Consider the following 27,946-nt stretch of genomic DNA (forward strand, 5'->3'; position numbering starts at 1 on the left):
GGAAGATATCAGCCGAAGCGTTCGTACTAGTCAACTGGAGCCGCTTATGTTGTACTGCAGCCGTCGACAGTTTGGGGCGGTAGGAGGAGAGTGGACTGTTTGTTTTCATAAGAAACCGGCACGAGGGGGGTGCTACTTGTTCGTCCTCAAGCAAACTGTGGTTTTTGTGTGTCCGTGGGAGAAGTAAGTGTTTTCATGTTGTGCAGTTTCCAGTGTTTGCGCGAAGACTTCCAACTGGCGAATCGCATCAGTTCGCCCGGAGGGTCATCGTCAGCGACGACACCCTCTGCTCCGTCAGCGTCGACCGTTTAGAAAATGACCGGAGAGAAGGTCCGCTCCCTGCGCAAGGACCACAGGCCGAGCAAAGACGAGGACTTACTGGAGCCCGACGAAGAGGCTGCGACCGGGACGTTTACAGCCTCCAGGACGAACAACAAGAGCAGAGCGAGTAAAATCTTCAGCAACCACAAGTTAATCAAGTCTTCATCCACACAACAACAACAGCAGCAGCAGCAGAACCAACAGTCGCAGATTAATGCTAACACCAACACACTGTCAACATCCGATGTTATCGATGACAACAACAAAAACCCCATTATCCGAACTGGGCAGGACTTTCCGGTGCACGAATGTGTATTTAAGGGAGATGTCCGACGACTGTCTTCGCTCATACGGACGCAGAATATCGCCCAGAAAGACGTCCATGGTGAGTTTAACAACTGCTCATCTCAGCTGCCTTTAAAAAGCCCACAGTGGACTGCCAATTTCAAGGTCCAGTGAAGCTTAGTTTTAGCTAATAGGCCATCATTCTCCGGCAGCATTAGATGTAGGCGAGGTTTCTTCTTGCCAAGGCCCAGATAACTGATGTCCAAATTGAGGAGCAGTTTAATGTCAATACCCTGTAATTTCTTCAAATTCACTTCTTTCAAGCCTGCATAAGGAAAGGTCCCAGCGGCCTTTCAGTCCACACTTCAAATTTATCACATATTCTTTGTGACACGAGTCATCTTTAAACACTGGGTGATAAGTTGGTTCAGGGCCCTATGGCTAACGCATCAAGGCGTGTTGTGCGAAACTTTGGGATTCCCAGACTTGACTGCAACTCATCTGCAGTGCAAAGTCTGTTCAGATAACGCCACATTTTCCAAATCAACGCATTCCTAACTGACAGATCTACAGCGACGGTTTGTTCCGGTTCGCATGTAAAGAAAAAAGGATGGGCTGTGCTTACTGTCAGCTCTGGAATGTGTTCTGTCCTCAAAACACTGACATGCTGTAATGAAACAACGTAGCAGAAGGGGAGGGCATTTACTCTGGTGATGCTGAAGAATCTGAACTTGTTAAGCCTTTTTGCCTTCTTGGTTGGTTACCTGGGCTCAGTATCTTGAATTCGTGGCTTTATTCACATAAATTTTTATCTTCTAGTGGATATAAGTTGAAGCTGGACCATCAAATCACTGAAGTAAGGCAGGCTTTGTTTGATATGTTTATTAACACTATTATTTTTCATCCATTCACTTTGCTGTTTTGTTATGATTTTTTTTCCCAGAAAACTTGTTGCTTAAAGAAATACCTTTTAAACAATTGTTTTCCACTTGCTTGTGGGAGGGAGGAAATAGTCCCAGTGAATCCAGACAATAATTTCGTAACACTGCATTGTTGACGAGTTAAAATGCAGCTTGTTTACAGATTAAACTTCATTTACGTCAGCTGACTTTGGATTGGTGCTTTAAAAAATATCAGTGGTTTATTTGAAGCTGTCTACGTGGAAAGGTGCCACCAGTGGTGGCTGTAAGTGAACTCAGACCTCACATCCTCATATACACAGAAAACAAATCTTTCTTCTGTTCATCACAGCGTCCCTTGTGATTTTTCGCTGAACCCCAGCTTTGGCACATTTCCCCATATTTACCCCACGTTGTTTTTGGATGCGTGCCTACCTCCGTCTTCCTCTGTAAGGGAAAGACTGAAGGAGCTGGTCCTATAGTTTGGCCAGATAGTAGGTAGAGGCTTTTGCACACCTGCCACAAATATCATTTCTCTCTTGAATTATTACCATGTAACACATACATTGTGTCTGTTAGAAGACCATGTGCCTGCCTCTGAAATGTAGCTTGCTTTGTGGTGCAGTTGGGTAGTAATCAGTGGTATTGCCGTCATGGTAGGAGAAGGCACAGTGAGCACAGACTTACCATATCATTTGGAGTTTAGCAAAGGCTGCCTCCCAGATTAAACATCTAATTCACTCCAGCTGTGACAGCCCTAAAGGCAAAATGCTCTTCGAAGTCTCTCGCTTGTTTTTGTTATTCTTAAATGCAGTACACAAATTCTGTTTTTTCCCCCTTTCTTCAGGAAACACACCGCTGCATCTTGCTGTCATGATGGGACATAAAGGTGAGTAGTGTTGAAACATTTACCTCCACGTGCTTTATTTTGGTTTCTCTCCTTGTCTCCGTCTCCGTGGCTTTTTAAACACGCCTCTCTGTAGGCCCGTACATCTTTTGTTTGTGTGTGTTTCAGTTTATTTCCCTCCCTTTGTGTGTGCATTTGCCAGGCTAAGCACCACCAGACATTTGTCACAGATCACCACATAGATCCCAGAAGGCAAGATGCTCATGCATGAATAAAGAGGTTGTGTTAATGGATTTTCTCCTGGTCAAAATCACGAGAGAAGAGACCTTTCCTTCTTTATCTGTTAAGAGCGATTTTTCTTTTCTCCCCAACTTTATAGATTCACAAAGGATTATCAGATCATATTTAATCAGTGAGTACTGGATAATGATGATAGTGCAAGAATTAGGCCTCTCTCAGTAGTTAAAGTCTCATTCTGATTGATGTAACACTGCCGGCTCGAAAGACTTTAATTTTGACGCTGGCACAGGAGGTAATTAGTTGAGATAAGCGATGTAATTTTCAGTGCCTATAATATTTGCTTAGTCTGTTATTTTTAGTTACCTGCCAGTGTCTCTCGCACCAAAGAGGTTACTTTGGTTTTGTGATCGGTTCGAATTGGCTTGTGAAAAAGAGGTGAACGTGTTTCAGAGGCTACAACAATGTGTATTATCTCAGAATGTTGAACATATAACAAATTGCACATTAGTGAGATCTGGGCGTCTTAGAATAACTGTGAGTTCAGAGTATATAATGAATATGTCATGATGTATCAAGGCAATGTAGGAATCTTACATGAGTTTGTTTTTAGAATGAATTGCTCTGGCTGGACTGAAAGCATCCACATAAAACATTAAAACGCTGTCCCTTCGAGACTCAATGCCTGCATTTTAATATGACAAGGAAACATCAGAACATGCTTCTGAAAAATTAATTTAGCCTTTTTTGCAGTCAGCTCCTGATCAGCCATTCAGGCATAGGGTTACCCGTGCTGCACATTGTCATTTGTGGTGTTTGTCACTGAAGCACAGGTTTCGATTGATTTCACATTCGCACAGCTCAATTTCTGTCAGTGTGATGGCTCTGCCACTACCTACGGGTAATTCAGATAGCAGAGTACCGAAGTGTTGTCGTGGACGGGACGCCACGGAATTGATTTTGCTAATGAGGTTGCCTGTCTCTTGCCTGAGCTGCTGCCTGGTCCTCTAGGGATGCTCAGGCCAGACGGACTGAAGGCTACAGCATGAGATCACAGCCTGGGTGTGGCCGGCCTGTTGGGATGCAGAGGACAAGGCTCTCTTTGTTTCTGGCTTTTCTGCATATATGTCCGCCATTGTGGTAATGACAGTTGTGCATATCAGCAGTCTACTGTGTGATCGTTTGCATGACCGGAATAGTTGCACAGGTGGAATATCTAACGTAAAAGACGAAGAAAATCCAAAGCAGAGCATAATGCAGTCCTGAAAGCTGACGTCATTGTCAGAGGAGTAAGTTTGTCTGGATTCGGCTTCCTGTCATGTGCCTTGAAAGAAAACTCTTTGTTTCTTTTTTGTTTGTTTCTTTTTTCTTTTTTGTTTCATTTGTCCAATGGGTGTGAATGAAAGATAAAATGGTGAGATTCTAAAAATGGCTTTGAAAGATACAGTTCCAGTGAGTGTTTGACATTAGTGGGCCACCCTGGCTGGAAAAATCTACTCTAAAGTGGCACACACATGCACATTTTAAGATTTTGATTAAAATAGTGGATTTGAGTCAAACAGGAAAAGAAAATTTCCTGTTTGACTCAAATCCACTATTGCAAATGTTGCTGAGTATGTAAATAATGGTTAAAAAAAGCCAGATCAACATTTAAAATGTACTCAGACTTAGTCAAAACTGTAGGGTGAAGGTAGGGAGCTTCAACAGCAATCAGATCCTGTCGACAGAAGCCCCATATGTAGCCAGTGCACAGCAAGTAGCATTAGATAAGTGCTTTACATCACCATCCTGCTCCCTTACTCATGAGTTAAATGCGACTCAAGCAGGACGTCTGTGCAGCTGATACACGTGCAATCAGCCCAGCAGCCCACAGGGAGTTTTCCTTTATCAGTGCTCACACAAGTGCATATTAGATCGAACAAGACAGCAAACGGTGGCTAATAACAAGCAGCCTAAATGTCATTTTATCCAGTTAGCGAACTTTGTTTATATTTAAAACACTAAATACACACAGCAGTACATTATAGCCATTTTGTATAGAAGCTATGCCGCCCAAATTGGGATAAGTGATCCCAAATTTGTCATGATTTGATCATGGTTATGTAAAATTCAATTTCATTTTATTTATATAGCACCAAATTACCACAGCAGTAACCTCAAGATGCTCTTATATTCCAAGGTAGACTGTAATACACAGAAAACAACCTCTTTTGAGCAAGTACTTGGCGACAGTGGGAAGAAGAAACGGGAAGAACCCTCCAGCAGAACCAGTAGGTTGGGAGTGATGGGAGGAAGGCAGGACAAAAACACACTGTGGAAGAGATTCACAATAACTAAGGATGAAATGGAAAGTGGTGTGTGTAAGCTCATAGTGAGTGAAGAAGAAACAGCCATCATGAAAAGCCCACAGCACCCTAGGCCTATTGCAGCATAACTAAGGGAGGATTCAGGGTCAGCTGATCCAGTCCTAACTCTACGCTTTATCAAAAAAGGAAAGTTTTAAGCCTAATCTTAAACGTAGAGAAAGTTTCTGTCTTTAATCCAAACTGGGAGATGCTTCCACAGGAGAGGCTGTAGCTTAGGGGAGCTAGCAGGTCATCTGCTAATCGGAAGGTTGGTGGTTTGATCCTTGGCTGCATACCAAATATCCTTGGACAAGATACTAACTCCGATGCATTAATCGGAGTATGAATATTTGTGAATGTTAGAAAGCACTTACGTAGAAAAAGCATAGAAAAAAAGTGCTTGTATGAGTGGGTGAATGAGGTCAGTTGTATAAAGCGCTTTGTGTGCTCAGAGTTTACCATTTGAGAAGGACCTGCTTTTAAATATCCCAGGAACCACCAACCAAATAAACTAGCAGTCTTTGAGCAAAGTGCATGATTGGGTGGGTATGGTGCTGTGAGGTTCTTAAGATAGGATGGGGCCTGATTATTCAGGACCTTGTATCTTGTGAGAAGGATTTTAAATTTGATTCTGGATTTAAGAGGGAGCCTATGAAGAGAAGCCGTTTGGGTCAAATATCCTCTCTCTTTCTAGTCTGCTGCAGCATTTTGGATATACTAATCAAAACATTATTGTATTAAAATGTAATTTGTTAGGAATCTCGTGGAAAAATCTGATGTTCAGGTCACAGAATTATCAGGTAAGATACTTTTGGAGAGAGCCAAAGGAAATAAAAAAGGTGTGTGGGTGTGTATGTCTGTGTCCTTGACTCTGTAGTGACCAGTGAAAGATAAAACAGTATCTGTTTGTCTCCACCTGAGCACCATGTCCATGATAATGTGTAAATTGACTAAAAAGGTCCTGCATGTTACTTTGTTACGATAAGAAAACAGAACTCTCGGCTGTTCCAAAAGTTTGACTTGTTACTTATTCCTGAGAGAAATGCAAGTCTTTGATATCTCTGAAAGTGCCTCTGTGGATGTAGCTGCCATGTTGCTGTGTGTGTCTTTCTGAGAAAATGTTTGATGGTTGATTATGAAACTGTCCTTGAAACCGAATGGTGGCCTGGCACACACAGGCACATGCCACCTTCATCCTGACCTGCTTTTAAACCGATCCTCATTTGCTGCTGTTTGAAGCCATTTCATCTACAGCCATGGCTCAATATCATAGCTCAGTCTTTACTTAACTGTTGGTAACAACTTGAATGCGTCACAAATGCTATTATTCCACCAATAAGAGCAAACAGGAGACAAGTGCTTGAACCTGGAATTACAAATGTTTGCCTGGATGTTCAAGTTTAAACAAACACTCTAGTCAGTGGAACAGCCACGTGTCTTTGCTGTTAGTGTTGTATCCTATCATATTTGATACAAAAAGCCTTCATTATCTCAACATGATGTAGCTACAATTGTGCTGTGATGTCCTGCTTACCTCACAAGTAATGGAAATGTATTAGTCGATCCTCAAATAGCAACTGTTTGTAATTTTTATCTTAAAGTGCGAGGTGATTAACTTAGTTTCTGCATTTAATTCACATCATAAACAAGGCATAGAACTCAAGTGTTGTGTGCCTTTAAAACAAAAGTGTGTCCATGATGCCGCACTATACACTGCTTATTGCATCTGAAGCACAAAACTCAGACCAGAAGCTTGAAGGTGTGGGGCTCAGGACACACGGCCTGGCTGTTCTCCTCGTGGTTATGTAATGCATGTCTGCTAAATGTTGTCGTTATCATTACACAATCGTTGGATTTAGCAGAGGGATATATAGGTCAAAGCCTTGAGGAAATGCAAAGCTTACATCAGAAAGCATGCTCTTGTCCGTTTCTTTGCCTGTGTTGCCTCCATATCAACTTGTGTTATCAGCGGCTGAGTCCCGGAGCTGAGTGACAGTTTGAACTAATATGGAAAGACTGGGGTTTGCTGTAATGTTGTGTTATTCACTCACTTTTCAGCTGTCTTCCTGTTACCAATGCAGCTATTTTAATTAATTCAAGCATGCGATATGAACAGTATTAGTCAATCTTTTTGAAGTGGTCAGCTTTTGGACAGCGTTCAGCATCAAGCAGAAATTTACCAAGAAAATCCATTACAGCCAGTAATGAGCCAAGTCTTTGAAACTCTGCATCACTGGTGTGACCATAATGACTTCCCAGCGCCGCGTCTCCGTTCATCTCGATTTTCTTTGCCATGCTCCCATCTTGATGTCTGCTGTACTATACACAACTGGTGTTGCTGTTAATTGCTTATGAGGAGAACGTAACTGTTTGAACTGGTTGATGTCACATCTTGCCCTTTTTATTTCTCTAACTACACTCCTGGGAGAGACGTGCTTCTCTTTGTTGTGTGGTTAATGCGTCTAATAAGGAAGAGTTTCAGATTGTATTGCCCCCCGTCATTAAGACTTTGTGTTACCCTCTTTCTCATTAATGAAACATGGGGAGTATGTATATGGTGCATGTGGTTTTGTGAACTATTTGATAGCTGTTATTATCTATGCAGAAAAACAAGTCAGGAGGATTTGAATGAGTTCACGTGATAAACCCATGACTAAAAAGACCGGTCGAGCTAATATAACTTCCGGCTCCAACAAGCAAAGGCCCCACGCATGCACTCAGCAGCGGACCATTAGCGCTTAGCTCCTGCTTAGCATTTCTAGGACTGTGACTTTTTCGGGCCAGTGCTGGGACAGAGCTGTACAGATGCCAACATTATAATGAGTGATGTCACAACAAAACTGACAGCTGAGCCGGAACAACAGGCTTCAGTTTTGGCTGGCTGTAGTTTGTTTACACGCTGCCCGGAGAGCGGAGGGATTTTGTGCTGCACTTACTGCTGATCTCACCATAGAAAAGAGACGAAGCTCTTTGGCTGTTTTCCAGGTGTTAGAATTCAAGCATCGCTCGGAGGGTGACTACATGGTACCAAGGGATGTCTTTTCCTATTGCTCAAAATTTAGTTTCTAAGAATCCTTCGTTAATTTAAAGCAATGCAGGATAAAAAAAAAAAAAAAGGAAAGATTCCAAGTCTTGCATAATTGTAGGTCCCATATGGCTTTTTGGTTACAGTTCTATACACAAACTAGCCCTCTGGACACCCTGGATACATTGTGAGAAATGTGCTCTATGTAACAGATGACACCTGTACAGCAGAGTAGTCAGTTTGACGTAAACACATCAGATAAAACTTGCAGAGCAGGAGAAGTTAAGCTGTTGCATCTCATTTTTGTTTGGTTCCTCTGTGGTTTGAAAATTGAACACATGATTAGAGCTGGACGCAGGGTTTTTCTTCTGTATATTAAGCAGTCACCATAAAAATATCAATGTAGTGTTTTTAAAAAGTTTTTATTGTTTTGTTTTCAGCATATATTGTATTATGTGTTTACTGCATATTAATCGGATGGCAAATGAAGATACATAAAAAAACAAAACATACCCCAAAGCACCTTTTACTTCTGTGTATTTTTTATCATTAGTTACTGGAACATTAATTTCCTAATATCTATGACTATGAAGTTTGGGTGCTGTCACATTTTTAGATTATTTCTGGTCAGGAAATCATCCTTCAGCCTGTTGTCAAGTCAAGATGCCAAACTGAAAACTATTAGGTCTGTGGTACTGCTCGTGAGTCGTGTGTTAGGCACATTCCTTATGGCTTTTTGGGTTTTCAGTTTGTCCTTCTGTTTGTCTTTTGGTGTTTAGTGATTAACTGTCCTCCTTGCAGAGTGTGCCCATCTGCTGCTGGCCCACAATGCACCAGTGAAGGTGAAGAACGCTCAGGGATGGAGCCCCCTCGCCGAGGCCATTAGCTACGGAGACCGACAGATGAGTAAGTATCTCTGGCATTGCTCGATAAAACACTCACGCAGAGGTTTGAAACCGATGTTGGTCAGTGAACTCGTTTACTAAAGCGAGGCATCAGGCTTGCACCAGTGGGAGAAGGCGAGAGAGAGAAGTTTTCATCAACAGATACAAATCAACAAACGGCTCTGCACATTCTTCCACGCGGCCGCCTCGCAGTGAGGCCACCACACCGGCCTGGCTCTTTTGTCCCTCAGAGGGGGGCATTCCTCAAGGCCCTCTGGCTTTTGTATTCCAGTGAAAAGCAATTCATTAGATATTTCCCTCAGTCCTGATAGGCTGATTATGCTCAAGCCCATATCACACGTGTTTTTGTCCCACGTTTCATAATGGCCCAAAAGTTTGTTTTGAAACAGTGAGAGTGTTTTGTATTATTTCACGGTCACGAGTACCTGCGGCACTGTACAAAAAGTCACGTTAGATTTTTTGTAATGACTGAGGGAGAATGGATTGAACGACAGCTGTTACAGTTTTGCTAGTAGTGCTCTGCTAGTGAATTTCACCTGCAATCTATTTAGAGCTTTTGATGGCAGAAACAGGAAGGCTTGAGGTTTGTTCACTGTGGTGGGGTCTGTAGCTGTGGTGAATGCATTAAAACTATTTTACAACCCTTCACTACTGCTACAGAACTCCCAGGTTAGGTGCTGATTGGCCCACTTCATTCTCAGCTATTGGAACATCTCAAGTACAGCATTCGAATTTTACATATAAGTTAATAAGTTCCAGTTAAAAAATGACTTTGCTAACCTAGTACATGTGGATACATGAATGAAAGAGCTTGCTCTTTCATTCATGTATCCACACAGCCACTTTGCACCAATGTTACGTCATAAACAGAAGCAGCTTTAAGTTCCTCCATCGACTGCTTCCTCTAATGAACTGACTCAAAGTATTTGTGTTGACTGAAACCTCTAATGACATTTCATCTTACAGCTGGCAGGTTTCTTGTGCAGGTGACCGTGCAGGTACATGTTGCAGTAAGGTTTTAAAGAAAGGTGTAGCTCTCTATTCTCTGCTCCTTTTTTTCCCTGCTGGTGCAGCTAACATTCATTTCCCCTGTACACGCGCAGCGAGGCTTTAGTCCAACTCTCTATAGAACGGCACTCAGGGAAACACAAAACTCGGCAGGATTTTAAACTCCTGGGTCAGGTCAGCGTGCTGATCACCTGAATCAACTGACAGGCTCGGAGAGCCGAGAGAGACTTCAGCTTCTTTCACGCTGAATCAAAAACACGTAGGCACAGAGGACTGTTTAACTCTGCCTGCCTGAGGTCTTTTAATGCTAATCCAAGAGTGCAGGGCATTGGCCACTGCTGTGACAGCTACAAAAAGCTGACTCCACACACAATAAAAATATATATTTAAAAGAAAATTCCCACTTGGAATGTGATATCTAAAACTTTACTTGGCTGTCATGATGATATAGAGGAGAAAGGTGCTGAAGGGAGCTTATAATTTTTTTTCTCTGTACAGTGCAATAAATGTTTTTCACAGGCTTAGCAAAGCTCTGTTCAGTGTGAGCTGACTCAGCGTTTGTCAGGACTTGGAGAAGGAAGTGGAGACCTGGGAACTTTTGTTTGTTTTGCAGTGAGGCAAACATCAAGGTCTGGATAGTGCTGAGAACAGGATAACATTTTGTTTCTGAAATCTGGTTTTTAGTAGTTTTTCACAGGTTGTATTACATAAATTCTTTCTTTTCTAAGGAAACATTTGGTTGAATGTGATTAATTGTTGTTTTTAGTTGAAGAAGTGACAATTTACTGTGGACGTCTGTTGTGCGGTTGTTGCGACACAATGCGTTTGTTAGCCGGGTGTGTGGCTTTCCGTTTGAACGAGGAGACAAAATGCGGCTCAGAAATAGTTTTTGTCATGTGTTTGGTTCAGAAAGAGCTATTTCAGTCCTCGCTCGCCTCTCTGCCACACAGCTGTGTTGTCAGCTTCAGGGACTTGTTCAAAGAGAGTTGCAGTCATATTATTGTATGTGAGGCAGGGAGCTGCTTTTTCATGTGGGTGTCAGGCAGTAATGGTCTCACTAGCCTGAATAAACAACCAGACTTGGCAAGAAAAGTTTAAGTTGAAGAAGTTTGGCTTAATAAGATCCTTTTCTCTTTCTGTGTCTTTGTAAAAAGCTTGAGTTGAGATTTTTCTCACATGGTTTCTTCCTGTATTCAAAATTTATAGAGTCATTTATAAATATCCATGATTAAGGCATTAGAATAGATTAGAAGTAGAATAACTCATGAATTATCAAGTCATACATACACAAGATCACTTCATAATAGAAATAGTGCCAACAATCAGCAGCATTCATACAGACAGAATAGAAATACATCACAGCGTCTTATTTTTCTGTATACTAATTGCTTTTGGCTGAAATAATCCCTGACTATTAAATCACCCTGAGGGCATAAGTTCAACATCAGAACAAAATCAACAATGACCGGGTTTTCCTTAAGACGGAAGAGCTTATCTTATTAGATTTGTTCTCGACCAATGATTTTTTTATTTATTTTTTGATTCTCCCATTGCTCTGACGTCCATTTGTTTTTCTCTTTCCACAGTCAGGTTACCATACCAGACTGATATATTGAACTTTATGAAATCTTTCCAGTATGTTTTGGCTAAATACAAAGGCTCCTCCCTTCTTTCTAACAAATAATCACTAACTGGCTTTCTTGTAGATAGAATCATCATTATCCATAAAATTCATCTTCTTATCAGTATATGTTGCAGTATATGCTATTAACGATTTCCTCAGACTGACCTGAAAGACCTGTTATAGTGTATGTGTGAATCAAAACAAGGCAGCATTCAGTAACAAATGAGGAGATTTATATTACTCCTCCAACCTGTGCAGAAGAGTCAGGGTTAGAATTCCTGTAAAAGTAAAGACACCAACAACAACAGTATCACTAGGGGTGGGGGAAAAATCGATACTATGTAGCATCGTGATATTTTGTTTGCTAATAATGTATCGATACAGGGACAGCAGAAATCGATATTTTGTTACAGAAAAAGTTTTTGTGGACTGGAACATGCTCTGACTTCTGAGCAAGAATCCTGACATTCCTTCACTGTCCAAATGTGTTTAACTTTTTTTTTGGCAGCAATAAACATGACAGTTTACTTATTTTAATTTAAGACAAGTTTTATTTTAATTAAGTTTAAAACTTTTTTATTTAATGTAAAATTATATTTTGTTTTAATTTACTTTCAAATTCTTCAGTTGCTGAAGGGGCTGCATAGTTTTCATAAACTGCATAGTTCAGAATAGCTATAATTGTACCAGATGGTTGATTCAGTTAAGTTGGACTAGACTGTAATACAAACCGTTCAGTTTGTCAACAATAAAACTGAAATGAGAGAAAGACTGAGTGTGAGACTTTGATATTAGATAAAATGAATATTGATAAAGTTTACCTTTATGTACAGAATCTGAATATCGCAAAATATTTTTAAAAATTGCAATAATATTGTATCGTGGGATGTATGGTGATTCCCACCTCTAACTATCACCAGCATATTTGAACATTTTCAGTTGGATAGATTTTTATTTCTGAATATTATTATCTTGATTGACTGAATGATATTTTACATTTTTCTTTTTCGGGTGATATGTGTGGCATTAGAAGGAAGAAAAGTTGTTGTTGTTTTTTATTAAGACCATAGTAAAGCACACGAATTCTTAAATTTCATTGTCTTATTTATTAATTAAAAGCTGCCATGGTTTGATTTTAACTTGTAACTAGTGAATTTTTCTACATTTATTTGCAAACAAAGGTTTGTTTATAGCCTCACTATAACCTCACTGACAAATTAATGTAGAGCAAAATTATTGTGCATATAAAATATGACAGCACAGGCTGCAGGGATAAAGAACAACAGAGTTCTGTTTCAGCTTGTAATTATTTGTTATGTCTAAAAATTTAATTTTCCTGATATGATTCAGAGCGTTTAAACGAAATTAAATTGAATCAAGCTCCCTGCATGTGATATGTCATCTTCAGTTAACTCGGCTGTTTGAGTTAGCTTGCAAAATTTGTCGACCTCGGCGAGTTTTCGCATCCATTTAATATTCTGGCCTGTGTCATCTTGAACTTTTCCCACATTCTTGGAGACCTGCCAGCAGCAGCCGTCCACCTGCATATCTTGTTAAATAGTTGCCCTTTGTGGTAATGTAAAAGCAAGTTTTTGTCTTGACTCTGTCTCTTTTTATTAGTGTGGAGGTGAAACTGCTGAGATCACTCGACTAATTAGCGCCAGCAAAGTGCCCCGATCAGTATCTCGGTGAATTAGTGCCAGCGTGGAGAGTCAGTTGGGTTTAGTGTCGAAACGGCCCGCATCGGTTTCTCAGTCTGTGTTGGCTGGGTGGTCTGTGACCAGATGGTGAGATTTTACTCCCTTCCTTGTCCTGCTGCGAGGCGGTGAGGATCAGGAGGAGCCCCATCCAGAGCTTGTCTACACTCATTAGGCAGCCAGGCCATAAAGACACCCTCATCCTGTAGTTGTGTCTGTGCCGGCTGGCGCATGTGCGTTCCTGTGCTCTCATTTGGCCTAGTTTTACCGTCGAGTCCTCTGCCCCTCTGTGCTGCTGCATGGGGAGCACCAGTTAGACAATATGAACAACACGTTTGTGTATGTTGACTCGCCACGTGGACATGGAGAAGGGCACAGGAGATGGTCAGGCTGATGACTATGCCATATGGGCACTGCTGCTTTTAGTCCTATTAAAATGTAGGACGGGCGGGTTCTCAGTGGCCAAACATATCCCCCCCCTTTTTTCCATAACTGCTTCCATGACTTAATCACTGGAATAGTTGTTGTCATTTATTCCCTTCATGGCTTCGTCAAAAGCACCACAGTTATGTCAGTGAGCAATTGATGCTCCCACTCCCTAATAAGCATCACATAACATCTAAATAGTTGTAAATTTGCTTTTCTTTTGCACAAGTCTCCTGCAGCCAGTGCTGCAGAACGCTTGTTAATGTGACCCGTCGTGGCTAAAAGCCCCCTGTGAGCGTTCCTCTCCCCTAGTTCGTTAAGGAGGTTAAAGGAGTTGCTCATTAACAGGCAGCTCTGTATCTGCCATCGCTGCTCCCTTTGAACTTCCTGTAACGGTTTGATCCCTGCAGGCTATGCATCAGGGTTGGTTGGATGATGCTGGGGGTGCCCCATTTGGCTCCAGGAAGCTGGTAAATCTCAGTAAAAATTGCTGTAGCCTGTAGCACTTTTTTTTCATTGTTGACACGATTCGCTTAGAGAAACCGTTAAGCACACAGTATTTCCTGTACGTTAAAAATGTCTTGCCCTACACTTTAACCTTACCAATATTGCAGGTCTGCCCTTTGCTGTGCAGCATAAAAACAGATGGTATGATATTTTTGGGCATGAAAGAAGCACAGTATCTGTCAGTCTGATCACCACCTGTAATTTAAAATAAAACTGACGATGTTCTGCAAGGCACTCAGATTGTGGGAAATCTTGAAAGATGCCCATATGGAAGTGAAGCCCAGCACCCTTAATTTTAGAAATGTTCAAGTAATCATGATTAACCTCCTAGGAGCTGGCGAACACATATGTGAACATCACATTTTGGGTTATTTAGACCAAAATACTCAATTTTGCTCTACAAGGGCCTGATATCCACTTACGAGGACATTATACTGCTACTGTTGTATCAAAATTTTAATTTTAATTTTATCCTCATATGTGGCTCTTATTTTTCTTAAAAATAAAAATAAGGTAAAAAAAAATCTGGCAATTTTTTGTTTTTACATTCATCAGACCCCAATGTGACCAAATATCAAAGAGAAATTAAAAATGCATGCCGTGGAAGAGTTTGGGTCTTAGGAGGTTAAGGACAGCCTGTCTTTCAGGGCGTGTGGAGAAAATGGTCAGATTTGCCAAAACATGGTTGTTAAACTTTTTTTTTTTTTAAAACATGGTTCATCAACTCACAGTAGAATATTTATTAAGTTTAGCAGTGGGATCAGATCCAGTAAAACAGGGTTATAAAAAATATTCATGGCAAAAAATCATGTGCCATCCAATAACCTTAAATTAAACTTTGATATGTTTTTGTATAGAAAAAGCTGGTGTGTCACTTTTTCTCATCTGTTTTTCTGCTCATGTTTCTGTGCGCTCTCAGTCACAGCGCTGCTGAGGAAGCTGAAGCAACAGTCCAGGGAGAGCGTGGAGGACAAGAGGCCCAAACTGCTGAAAGCCCTCAAAGAGGTAACGTAGTCCTAAAGTCCTGCTGGAAGCCAGTTTTGCCACTCTGCACCCAGCTTTGACAGGTTTGTTTTTTTTTTGTTTTTTTTTTGGCCGCTATTTTGAAGCCTCTGCCCTGAACAAACTGAGTTGGAGCCGTAACTTTATTTTAAATGCTCAGTGGACTATTAAAAAAATACATTTGCTCAAATTAAGTTTTAAAAAGTCTTTTTACCTTCAAGTTATACTTGTACAGCTTCATAATGGCTAATTCCAGAGTGCTGACACCATCGATGACTCTCACCGGAGCACTAATGTCATGCTAATTAATTCAGTAAACCAATAAAACCAGCCCTTTTTATTGTAACAAGTAGATATGCCTGCCACTACACAGATGAAATTGCAGTGAGTCTCTGCTTTGCATTTGTGTCCGTTAAACCACAGGGTTTTTCGACTACCATTTCTCTCTTTTATAATGTCTCTGATCGTCCTTGCTGCTCCTGACCCTTTGATGGGATATCTTGTTTTACGGTCATCAGATCTTTTTACCTCTCAGAGTGCTCTCATTCAATTCTGTCCTGTTTTTTTCCTTTCACTGGGATCTATTCTGCAAGCACAGCCTTAGCACACCTCATTCAGGTTTGTCATTCACAAATTACTGTCATTGCAATGAGCCAGGAAGGACGCATACACGCAAATTATCAGACGGTGCGAGTGGAAGATCTTGATGCTCTTGTGACCGCGTGGTATGACATCATATGTACAAACTGTAAACATGTAACTAGTCACAGACATGTTGATCAGGGTGAAATGATCCCTTTAGCTTTGTTGGTCTCTTGTGCCTTTTTATATCACTTTTAAATACATTCTGTAAATGTTTAGACGTAGACAGACTGGCTTACATGTTTATCAGAGTAAGAACCTTTTTCAGTGTTGTTGTGATGTTATTGCTAAACATGAAGTTATGTAGCCAAACTGTAGGCGTTAGTCATTTAGAGATTTTGGCCTCGAGGTCAGCTGTGCAGTAATGCTGAGGAGATCAAGAACAGGACACGAGCAAATAAAACTCACTCAATAAAACTTACCACTTCACCTGACCTTCCTCCCTCACTGTAAAAGTTTAAAGTCTCGAGTACTTGACAGACCTCGGAGGCTGTATTTTCCCTGAGATGATGAGACCGGCGATTTTCTTGAGTCATCATCTCTCTGAGATTATAAAGCTCTGGGAAGTGATGGTCCTCGGCCAGCCTGACATCATTACTGACGTGTGGATTGAGACCACCGATCGTAGCGGTGATCCAAGCCTTACAAGATAATTAGACTGTACTGAGGTGGGATTTGCTATGTAAAGAAGCAGAGGCTCAGTTATACTTTGATGTAAAGTGAAACGCTGGCTTGCTACTTTTATAATCTCATTAAATAAAACCAAATCTGGTGTCCAAGTCTGTGGTTTCATTAATTTTTCTGTTGCATAGAGCTCGCTATGTCACTATTGTTACCGTGGGTGAATTGTTCTGTCATTATCAAAACCATCGTCCTCGTGGTGTAACTTAGCAGGAGTACTATTTATTTTTGAGTATTTTTAATTATTTATTTATTTATTTTCAATCTGGTGGCTGCGAGGCACAGAGAGGGAAGTTGGAGAGTGTTGGGAGACAGACTCTGACATTGTGGGTTTCCGGCCTTTTCATCAGATCGGTGTAAAAATAATCAGCAGTAGAAACACGTAGCCTTACTCCTTATTGATTTTTCTTTATCTGTGTTCACAGCTCGGAGACTTTTACTTGGAGCTTCACTGGGACTTCCAAAGTTGGGGTGAGTCGAGTTTCTCTGTCTGCTCTCCTTTGACAGTTTCTCAGATTTGATCCACTGTGGAAATGAATCACATGTCATCGTTCTGAAAAACGAACATTAAGGAATCTGAGGGAGAAGAACAGACTTAGTGTTCACGTGGTTACCGATGGATTACCGTGTGTCATGAGGGACTTTGAGTGACGTCACGCTGAAAATGACAGTGCCTGTTTGAAATGAGCCAATACGCCATCCTTTAACATGGATGTCTCACCTTTAATGATCTAATACATGTACTCAAAGATTCATCAGGTAAAACATCATAACAGCGGACCTCACAGATGGAGCACAGTGTGTGGGGATAGAGCTCAAGCATCAGCATTTGCTTAGCTTGCAGACCGAACCCAGGACTGTAGGCCTGGGCTGATTTCTGTGTACTCAGTGTGTCTTTGTGAATTATTGACAAGGTGAATAGGATTGTGTAATACACACGTGATGGTAACAAAATGTAAAATAGTTACATAAGGATATATTTTTGCCAGTTGAGACGGTGTAATAGTGAAAGTTAATGTGAAAATTATATTTTTAAGGTTTGTGCTCGGAGAACAACAGACTTGTATCAGATGCACATCTTGCTTATTGACTGGTCTTTATTTTCTGTTGTTTTTTGAATGCGCAACTATTCTTCTGTACTTTGGAGCAGCAAGTCGAGTATCATGCCTTCAGTTACTTAACACAATAGGGACTGTGAGTTATTAAATATTTAGCTGTTGAACTACTTCTGGTATGTGGCACTCTAGTTTCCAGGTTTATATGCTACCAAAGCTTTGAAATCTGCAGCTTTTTTTCCTCAAATGTGCTTTCTAAATTTAGACGTTTTACACACCCTTACTGTATCTTTTCATGTTGCAGTGCCTTTGCTCTCCAGAATCCTGCCTTCAGATGCCTGCAAGATCTACAAACAAGGCATCAACATCAGGCGAGTCCTGTCAACAAATGTTCATTTAATTAGCATTCTGACATTTCAAAACTAAGAGTCACTTCTCAAGCTGCTTGTTAAAGTAAACCAGAAGATGCGAGCCCTGCCTTATTAAACATTTCCCAGAGAAAGCCTGTTCTTCGTGCACTTTGTTGTTTTTGTTGCTGATTTATTTGTAACTGCTGCTGTACACAGCATCCTCTCGTCTTTCTTTTCTCTACTTCCAGTTTCTCAGTTTTGTTAACTAGAGTGTGAAATCAGCGCCTGCAGTATGAGCAGTACGAGGAAGCCAAACAGCGATCCCTCTGTGCGCACAACTCCTCCTTCTTCGTTTCGCTTTAAATCACAGTCTCATAGATGAAGCTACTGTACAGTCTACTGTGCTGAGTAGCTCACTTACAAAGAGCATCAGCAGAAATTCATCACACCGTGACACATGCTGACACAGTCTCAACAGTGAATCTACAGGAGGAATATATGCCGCTGTGCTCCAAAAATCGAACGCTATGCAGGCTTGAGGGCTGGCTTCTACATTTACAGCATATGCACATAGATTTTCATACATATATGACAAATCCTGCTACCCCTTTATCACGCACGTAAACCTATGCCTCTACATTTGGGTTTATATCAACACAATCAAATAGATTGTGTTGATATAAACCCAAATGTGTGTGTGCGTGCGTCTTCACTCTTCTTTATGAGGTAACCTTGATGTGGAGCTTGTCATTATTCTGTGAAACCGCTCCTGGCTGTCTAATTTGGTATTCAAAATGCCCTCTTATTATGCCAAAGTTGTAGGGAGGAAAAGGGAGAGCGAGAGACGGAGCGCGTGAAAGGAAAAAAAAACTGTCACAGCACGTTCATTTACATACCAGCTCCACAGCGTGTCAGGCCTATCATACCTACCCGTAGCACCTACCGCTTTGTGCGCATTCTTCACAAGCAGATCGCTTATTCTCTTTGCCGTCACGCTTTATTTCAGGACTACCCGCTCTGACAACACAAAGAAAATTTTGAAAAGTGCTGTTGGACTCCCGTGGCGGTGATTACCATACGCATTGTCTCCGACCTTTCAAAAGTGTAACATCGAGCACAGTTTTGTCTTCGCTCACAGTTTTGACACTGTTGTGCTGCTGGCCTGAAAAGTTAACTTGAGCTCACAATAATCCTCATTTTTGTCTCCTCTGTGTATGTTCACGATGTGTTTGTGCAGACTGGATACAACCCTGATAGACTTCACTGACATGAAATGCCAGCGGGGTGACCTCAGTTTCATCTTTAACGGCAATGCTGTTCCCTCAGAGTCTTTTGTTGTGCTGGATAATGAACAGAAAGTCTACCAGCGGATACACCATGAGGTGTGTGAAACCCTTGTGGCCCTTGAATTTGTGATGTCTGTTAAGAACAAAGCAGCATATTTGAAGTTTTGTCATTGATTTGAAAAATGCAAGGTTTGTGATTCTACAGTGGAAATCTAAAGTTGTTTAGTTGTGTTTAAGTAAATTATATAACAGTGTCCCTACAAATTTTGTAGGGGTGCAACAATACTCGTATCGATATTGAACCGTTCGATACAGTGCTTTGGGTTCGGTACACATATGTATGAACAATACAAAATTTTAATTTATTTGATCAACTTTCCTTCTGACGGTGCTGTCTGTGTTGAGCGCTCAGTGGATCTGCGCTCGACAGTGCAGCCTAGGCGGAGTAGTCGAAGGCAGATTCACTGAGCGCAGCGCAAGCTAGCGAGACAGAAGCTATGCTCGTTGCAACATGGCAAATTGAACCTCCTCCACCCTCATTCAGATCTGGCCCTTGGAACTATTTTGGTTTTCATGTGAAGTATGACCCTGAAGGTAAGCGCATCATGGACAAAAGTAAAACAGTATGTCGGATGTGCCACGCAATGCTCAATTACATTGGTGGGAACTAGTGCGTTAGCGCAGTTAGCTCGTTAACGATGACGCCGTCCAGCCCCACGCATGAGATCCGCGGTAGCTCGTTAACGAGATTTGCCGTGTTGTGGCGTTAACGTCATTTCAACGATATTAACGCTGACAGCACTAGTGGGAACACAACGAATATGACTGCACATTTACTCCGACATCATCCTAGTGCAAAGACAAGTGGAAGCAGACAAAAACAACAAGCACGCTACAAACTTGACCCGAGTCATTTAGACAGCCGTTAGCACATGATTCTCCTCCTGATATGTTTAATATGCTGCTGAGAATATAGCCCAGAAGAAGCGTATAGTATAGCTTTTATTTTGGAAAGAGACATTTCTCTGTAATAAACTCTCTTTTCCAAAGATGAGGGATTTCTCCATCAGATAGATTTATTTTTTTTTATTACTTTGTTGTTTCAGCAACATTACATTTAAAAGCTGTACTTTTGAGTTAAAATATATATTTATAATTTTAATAAATGACAAATTAAAAAGGCATGAACATTTTTTTGTATCGAAAAAATATCTAACCGTGACACCAAAGTATCGAACCGAACCGTGAATTTTGTGCATCGTTGCACCCCTAATATTTTGGTATTTCTTATCTCTAGCAGGAATATTTGACCTGATGACAGCACTAGACCAAAGGTCAGGGCATCTAAATGTTAACAGATGTAACCCTCTGGGAAACTACAACAGTTCAACATCTTGTGCAATCTGCAGAAAGAGTTGGAGGAACCGACTGACATCATTGTTTCCAACACTAGGATGTGGCTGTTCAGTGTTCACTATGCATGATGCATAATGATGTGCTATATTTATTTATTTATTGTACACTTTAAGGAGTCAGAGATGGAAACAGAAGAAGAAGTGGATATTCTGATGAGCAGCGACGTGTACTCGGCCACACTGTCCACCAAATCCATCACGTTCTCTAGGGCGCAGACTGGTTGGCTGTTCAGGGAAGACAAGACGGTGGGTGTCATTTGTCAGCTTTTAGAAACTCTGCTCTGACTGTGGACCTTCAGGGATTTTTAAAAGTTTAAGACATAATGATTGTAGTCAATTTTTGAACCCAGTTCTTGTACTTGATAACTCAGTTAGCTGATGAAATTAAACTTTACTTATGGTTTCACAGATATATCCGTGTGTAACGTGACATTGATTGCAATATCTCATTTTTAGGTTGTTGTGTTTTTTTTGTTTTGTTTTTGACTGTTTTCTTTAAAAAAAAAAAAACAGACCTGAAAAGAACATCAGCAGCCTTTTAAAAGGACTGAAGCCTGATCGATATGAGATTTTAAGACCGATACCATGTATTTGATGATCATCAGATATATGGACGGATACAAAAACCTTTTTTTTCTTTCAGACACATGAAACATAAACAGATTTTGCTAATGTTGTTAAGTGTGTGTATTTATGAGTCCTTACTAAAATAATAAGACGATGGCCTTGTTTTGCCGACGGGGAAATTTGAGCAGTGTTCGGTGGTAAACTATTCGGTGTTAATTCATAACAAAGCTGTTTTTCTTCTTTAGCTTCATCGTTTTTATTTATTGGCAATTTCAAATTCCAATGCCGACATATCATATTTCCTGTTGTAAGCCCCACACCAGGAAGGAAAGGTGGTGAATAAATCAGAGAGGCAGTGATGACCCCAGGAACTTATCTAACTGTTTATTAATCTCCAGGAGCGCGTGGGAAACTTTCTGGCCGATTTCTACTCTGTGAACGGCCTGGTGCTCGAGTCCAGGAAGAGGAGAGAGCATCTGAGCGAGGAGGACATCTTGAGGAACAAAGCCATCATGGAGAGTCTGAGCAAAGGAGGGAACCTCATAGAGCAGAACTTTGAGGTGAGCATCACTGACATGAATAAAGATTTATGTGTCTTTGTTTGATAACTTACAAACCAAAAAAACAAAAACAGTCTTCCTGTGGCTATTTTATGTGCAGGTGAAGTCCTGTTTTGAAGCTTTAACTTTAGCATTATAGCATCACCATGTCGATTCTTTAGAGCCAACCTTCAGCATATTTAGACGAGGTTGGATTGATAAGTTATGAGCTATGGCCAAAAAGCTGCTCAGCTATCTGCATCCATATTATTAGGCACAGAGTTATGGAGTGCTATGCAACATTCCAGTTCAATTTATTTATTTTGCAGCAGCACACAATAACAGTCATCAAATGAACTAGTATCCTGCTAGCAGACTTCTTGGACACACTGTAAAGTTAACCGCACATCAAGCCAAAATACACAAGCATCATAGTCGGGAGGTCCAGTTCAGTGACTTGAATTTGGAGACTAGCAGACAGCTACCAGCTACAGCTGCCTGTAACGGCATCCAGGCATCCTTCAAAGTGGTCGTGCTGCCAATAATTCAAACTTTAGGTCCTGATAAGATTTAAATAGGTGAGTTAAGTACATTTTAACAAAGACCTCTCGCTTATGAAAAGGGAAGTGGAGACCAAAGGTTTGTGGTAGTAAACTGAAGTAAGGTGCTTAACATCTGAATCTGTGAAGGGTGACTCGGTTTGGGCCAGGAAATGCAGTTTTCATCACTAAACGTTTGTCACCATACTTCTTTTAACCATTTTTATTTCATACAGTGCTGCAGGTTTGATAGGCACTGAAATGTACTTAATTTACATTTCTCCTCTAGTTCATTTTCCCACAGCTTCTCATTCAGCAGTGAAGTTAAAGTCGTTAAATTTGTGTTACAGTTTTTTTTTCTTTAACTCGGTCAGTTTGTTCTAACATGAATCATTGTCTTTGGGAAAGGTTTGGTAGTTTTCTCTGGGAGCAATAAAGGAGTGTATCGAGTGCGCCCGTGTATCGAGTGCGCCCGTGTATCGAGTGCGCCCGTGTATCGAGTGCACCTGTACACCTCCAGCACTTTGTCGATAAACATTGTCTTTACTTGTACCTGCAGCGTAACCACCAGTCCAATCCTGAAACTGTCCTGTCCCGCTGGAACATTGGGGTAGGACACGAGCCTCTCAGACAAAATAAACCTCACAGTACTCCTCACCCTAGTATCCATACAAAGATAAATCCTACAGAAACGGACCCTGTCGAGCCACTTTGTATGGTTTATTGAAAAATTCCTGACTGGATCCCCACTGATGTTCCTTTGATGTTTTTATTTGTTTGAAGACAGAATGAACGAATGCCCCCTGAGCCACTCTGCATGGATTCAAATCCTACCACTGCCCCCCAGTGGTGAAAGCTACTAAGCTGTTCATCGCTCACCCACCATCCCCTCACTACAGTATGTTCGAGAGGAAGCCGTAAACACAACCACTCTGTGAACATAAAGCCTCTCGACGCACAATGGACGCTCACGGCTTTTTGTTGTGTTTTTGACCGTCCCGTGTTCTGTGTTGGGCTTTGTTTCATCAAAGTGTTCTCTGTTGTGTGTCAGAACTTTGTGCTGATGTGAATCGGTGCCTGCTCTTGTTTAAAGTGGGGGGAAACAGTTTGAAGGGATATAATTTTTTGTTTTAGTTTTGATGTGAAAAGTCTCGCCTCCCACACCTGTGGAAAATGATACATGGGAAGTGGATGAGATAAGCAGCACTGCTGTGACGCAACGGTGTTTACTACAGCAGGAGAGAACAAGTCAGTCTGTGGACACAGGCAGAGCGTGGGAGGCTTTGGAACAGAGCTGGACGCTATTGATCGCACGGATGAAAGCTAACCCCCCCCGTGCCGTGGAATGATGGGGGAGCAGGTCCGGCATGCCAGCAGATCAAGGTCTCCACAGCCTGTGTGTACTCTGTCCTCCTCACAACAATGTGCCAGGCCTGGTCCACAGTGTGAGCGAGCACATAATAAGGCTGCACACCTTATGTCAGCCATCTCTTGGCACAGAGGCGTCTCGTCATCCAGAACCTGTTTTCAGATTCTTCTGCCCTAGTTGTCGTAGTCCACCACAGCTTACAAAAGAGAGATCGGCTGGTTTAATAATGATTTTAAAAAGTCTGAACTCTGGCAGGAGCTAATATTTAGGAATAGCAGACTGTCAAAGCACCTCGTAGTTCAGAGTCATCCAGAACAGATCGTCCAAGGCCAAGCGCCAAACGTTTTCCAATTTTTTGTTTAAAAAAAAAATAAAAAATTTTCTTTTGAAGAAAGTTCTCTTTGATCCTTCGTTGCTCGTGGGAAGAGTAACTCACTTCAGCTGATAAAAATGATCTGGTGAATGGCGGCAGCGTTACAGCTGAATTTCAACAAAGCTTAACATTTGAAGGCTGTTTACTGTGCAGCTCCTGGTTATTCAGTTAAGATCACTGGTTCACACAGTTGTTATTAACCATGAACAATAACATAGGATCTAATTTCAAGGCCGGCACAACCAACTCTCGTTCTTCTTCTTCTTCTCTGTGACCGTTTGTGACGCTCACCCGCTGAATTAACTAAAGATTTAACATTTTCATCAATGATTTAGGACTTTCTCGATTAAGTTTGGTTCATTCCCGCTTTTAGTAATTACTGATTTAGCTTTAATACCATGCTAACATTTAGCTTATTATATAAAGTTACTTTGCTGTTGTTGGATGGCTGTTAATTATGTCGGCATAAAAGTGTACAGCTTAGTGATGCGCTGGGGCCCTCTAGTGGCATGTGCCGTGTATGTCATTGCTCTGTGGGGGAAAATTAAAGGAGTGTATGTAAACACTAATGTTGATATAAAAGTAATGACAAAAAACATCTGTATGTCATAACTTAGATCAGTTTAACATTTTTTTTGTTAGTTTCACTCACTGTTTTTAAGTGTGACCCGTATTTTACACTTTACCTTTGACCTTTTTTAATCTCTTTTCTGACTTTTAGCCGGCAAGAAGGCAATCTCTAACCCCCCCCGTCACCCAACACTATATCCTGGGAAGAATACATCACGGCTGACAATGGAAAGTAGGTGTCTGAAGTGTTTGGGAATAAATAAAGCAGGAATCTCTACGTGTGCCAAATGCAATATTCACATAGGTTGACATGTTTTAGTTACTGGAAGAACACTGGTAGTTTTCCATGTCTGCATTAACGAGCTGTGAGCTCTTCCTGACTGAACTGCCTTCATCGTGGGATAACATTTTCTGTCTCAGAGCTCCTCATCTAGGAAGAGAGCTGGTGTGCAAGGAGAGCAAGAAAAACTTCAAAGCCACAATAGCCATGAGTCAAGACTTCCCTCTGAGCATCGAATCGTAAGTCTTCATTTAAGCTGCCCTCCAGGTGGTTATTAAAAAGCAGGCAGCATCATTTTCTATTGGTATTTTCAGGCTTGTTTAGTGGGGATAAAGGGGGAAATTACTCATTCATCGAGACCTAAATGCTTTAGTAAAATAGACTTTGTTTTTGTTTGTTGATTTGGGTTCTCGTGTCCCTCAGGTTACTGAATGTTCTGGAAGTGATTGCACCCTTCAAGCACTTTAATAAACTCAGGGAGTTTGTTCAGATGAAGCTCCCCCCTGGCTTTCCCGTCAAGCTCGGTAAGCAGAGTTTTAATGGTGTTGCAAACAGTCTGCCGATTGTTCATGACTTTTTCGTGTGATGTGTTCTTCGTGTCATCCATATAATTGTGCTCTCGGCTCCCCGCAGACATCCCCGTGTTTCCTACGATCACGGCCACGGTGACGTTTCAGGAGTTTCGCTACGATGAGTTTGATGAATCCATTTTTAGCATTCCCAATGATTATAAAGAAGACCCTAGCCGCTTCCCTGACCTTTAACCTCACACACTGGACACTGAACCGCAAACAAGCAACGAGGCAACGTTATGCTACAGAGGGTACTTTTTGAATTTAAGAAACAAAACAAAAAAGACGAGGAATAAAAACTGCGTTTTGCGACTACCCCTCGCCCGCCCCGACTCTGAATACAGACGACGACCAGCCTAACACACCTAAATTTAAATCAGAGGTAGCGGGTTGTTCGACATCTCTTCGTGTCGCAGGTTTGAACTTTACCTTTTAGATTTGATTCGATGCAGCGTCCGAGGCAGGAAGTGCAGGTGACTGTGAGAATCTCATCAGTGAAGGGGCATTGAAGTTAATGAGAAACAACACAGCAGGTGAATCTTCTGTATATTCAGTACGAGTACGAAAAACAGCTGATGCTTTGTATTTAAGTATGTAAGTAATGTTCATAAAGGGACTGTTTTAAACTGATGTGTAGTTAAAGCACTGAGTGACTGTGAGAGACGCTGGAGAGGAATTCCACTTAATTGATTTTGAGATCAATTTTTCACTTTTCAAAACACTCGTGAAAAATCATCAGCCTTTTTTTTATTTTATGATCTTACATTTATTAAATTACATATAATAATTTATGTCCTAATCTATGTTACAGGCCTGTGTAAGAACGCTATTAAAGAACACACTAGACTATTCCTATTTAATGATTAAGGATGAAATGTAAATGTCCAAAGGGGTCGAATTATTACTAAAAAAGTGTTACTTAAAAAAAATATATAAAAAAATATATACAATGGATTATAACGGCCATGTTAAGTAAACAAGAAAGTGAAAGGTCTGTTATTTTAATTTGGATGTCAGTTTGAAATGCCAAGAATAAGCTTGACATTTGACTCAACGATATTCTTGGGATGTGAGGTTAATTTAATTAGTTTTTTCTTAATGTGGCCTTTATAATCCTCTGAGAAGTTTGTTTTGTATAAGGCTGAGTACTTTTTGTAGATAAAAATCCTTTAAAAAAATCAGTTTTCCGTAGAATTCCACTTTAACTGTGCACATTTTTAACGTGTGTGTGTGTGCGTGTGTGCGATGATTTTTACTGGCACAGTCAGTGAATATTTGAGGCACTATTTGGATCCACTACACCTACTCGCCTTCCAGCTGACTTCTTAGACTCTCATGTTGTGAAGCTGAATCTTTAAACCTGCATTTGAAATATTAACTTTTAATGGCGGCAGCGGCAGCGATGCTGCAGATTTTAATGGTACTGCGAAGTCTCTGAGCGACAGGGCAGTGTAAGTCAGGCTAACCCAGCCTTTTGTTTTTTACTTCATCAGATTGTTTTGTTGTTCTTTATTTTTTAACTGTGTAACCAACCGCACAGTTCTGCTAAAAGAGCAACTCTGGGGATTGTACAGTGAGCAGGTGTCTGGGAATCAGTAAGTACAGCATTCATGCCCCTTTTTTTTCTTACACTTAACAAAAATCAGGCATTTCCACCGCACACTATATAAATAAATGTTCAGTTATTGATTTGTCTTTTACTTTTTTTTTTATTCCTACGTGTTTATGGGTTTCAGACATCCTCTGCAAAAAGAAGAGTTGTGTAATTTTTTTTTATTTTTATGCATCATGTTACATAATTTGAGACTGTTGGTTTGTAAATGGTGGGAGTTGCTTTTTTTGTACATACTTATGTTGCTTTAACAAGAAAAAAAATCTCTTAATTGTTTTGTTGGATTTTTTTTCTTTCTACTCCCTGGAGATGTGTGGAACCAATAACCTGTCAGCTGTGTGAAAAAGCTCAAAATCAGTCTGTAGGAAGGAAGGAAGGAAGGAAGGGTTTAACTCTAAGGAGTCTTCGTAGGTGCTGCTATGGTTCATGAGCTCTTAATGTTGATACAGACAGCTTTCTGTGGGATGTTGCTATTGTACTGGTGGCTCAGAGTTGTTCAGCATCCTGATTATTGAAACACCGTGCTTACATATGCATATTTAGTATGATAACCAAATGCAGTTTGACTTTTCACATTCCATAGTACAGGCAGGCGCAGCTAGTGGAAGCGTGCCTCTTCACTGACATAATGCTTTACATTTATTTGATGCTCCTTCCCCAATTCAGCTGATTGGATTTGACATGTTTTCTGTAGGAAATGATTCATCCATGTTTAAATGTCGGTTGTACAGCAAAAACTGTTGTATAAGTCTGCGACACTATTTTCATATAAAATGTACCGAAATAAAAAGCCACATATCTAATAATGTTTGCACTCTTGTGTTTTTTCTAACTTGGTCGTATTAAAACATGCATGGCACGGATACGACACCTCATCTGGGTTTCCTTTATTCTGAGCTCGTTCTGGGGCATCCTACACTTTTTCTTTTTTAACCTTTGTGGGTTTATAAGTATTTATTTTGTTTTAC

The 27,946-nt window shown here is 40.8% G+C and overlaps 1 protein-coding gene across 1 annotated transcript; it reads left to right on the plus strand.

Moving 5' to 3' along the window:
• On the plus strand, positions 1-27,784 carry LOC146502428 (ankyrin repeat domain-containing protein 13C-like). The gene is given in 14 exon segments (XM_085132334.1): positions 1-706; positions 2,353-2,394; positions 8,761-8,865; positions 15,046-15,131; positions 16,877-16,922; positions 17,811-17,877; positions 19,094-19,238; positions 20,672-20,803; positions 21,523-21,684; positions 24,666-24,689; positions 24,691-24,746; positions 24,935-25,033; positions 25,218-25,318; positions 25,428-27,784. Coding segments are annotated over 14 exon segments (1,587 nt in total). The 5' UTR covers positions 1-315; the 3' UTR covers positions 25,559-27,784.
• The last annotated feature ends 162 nt before the right edge of the window (positions 27,785-27,946 follow it).

This window comes from Neolamprologus multifasciatus, chromosome 15 (genome assembly GCF_963576455.1).
Source record: "Neolamprologus multifasciatus chromosome 15, fNeoMul1.2, whole genome shotgun sequence".
In the NCBI taxonomy this organism is placed as follows: Eukaryota; Metazoa; Chordata; class Actinopteri; order Cichliformes; family Cichlidae; genus Neolamprologus; species Neolamprologus multifasciatus.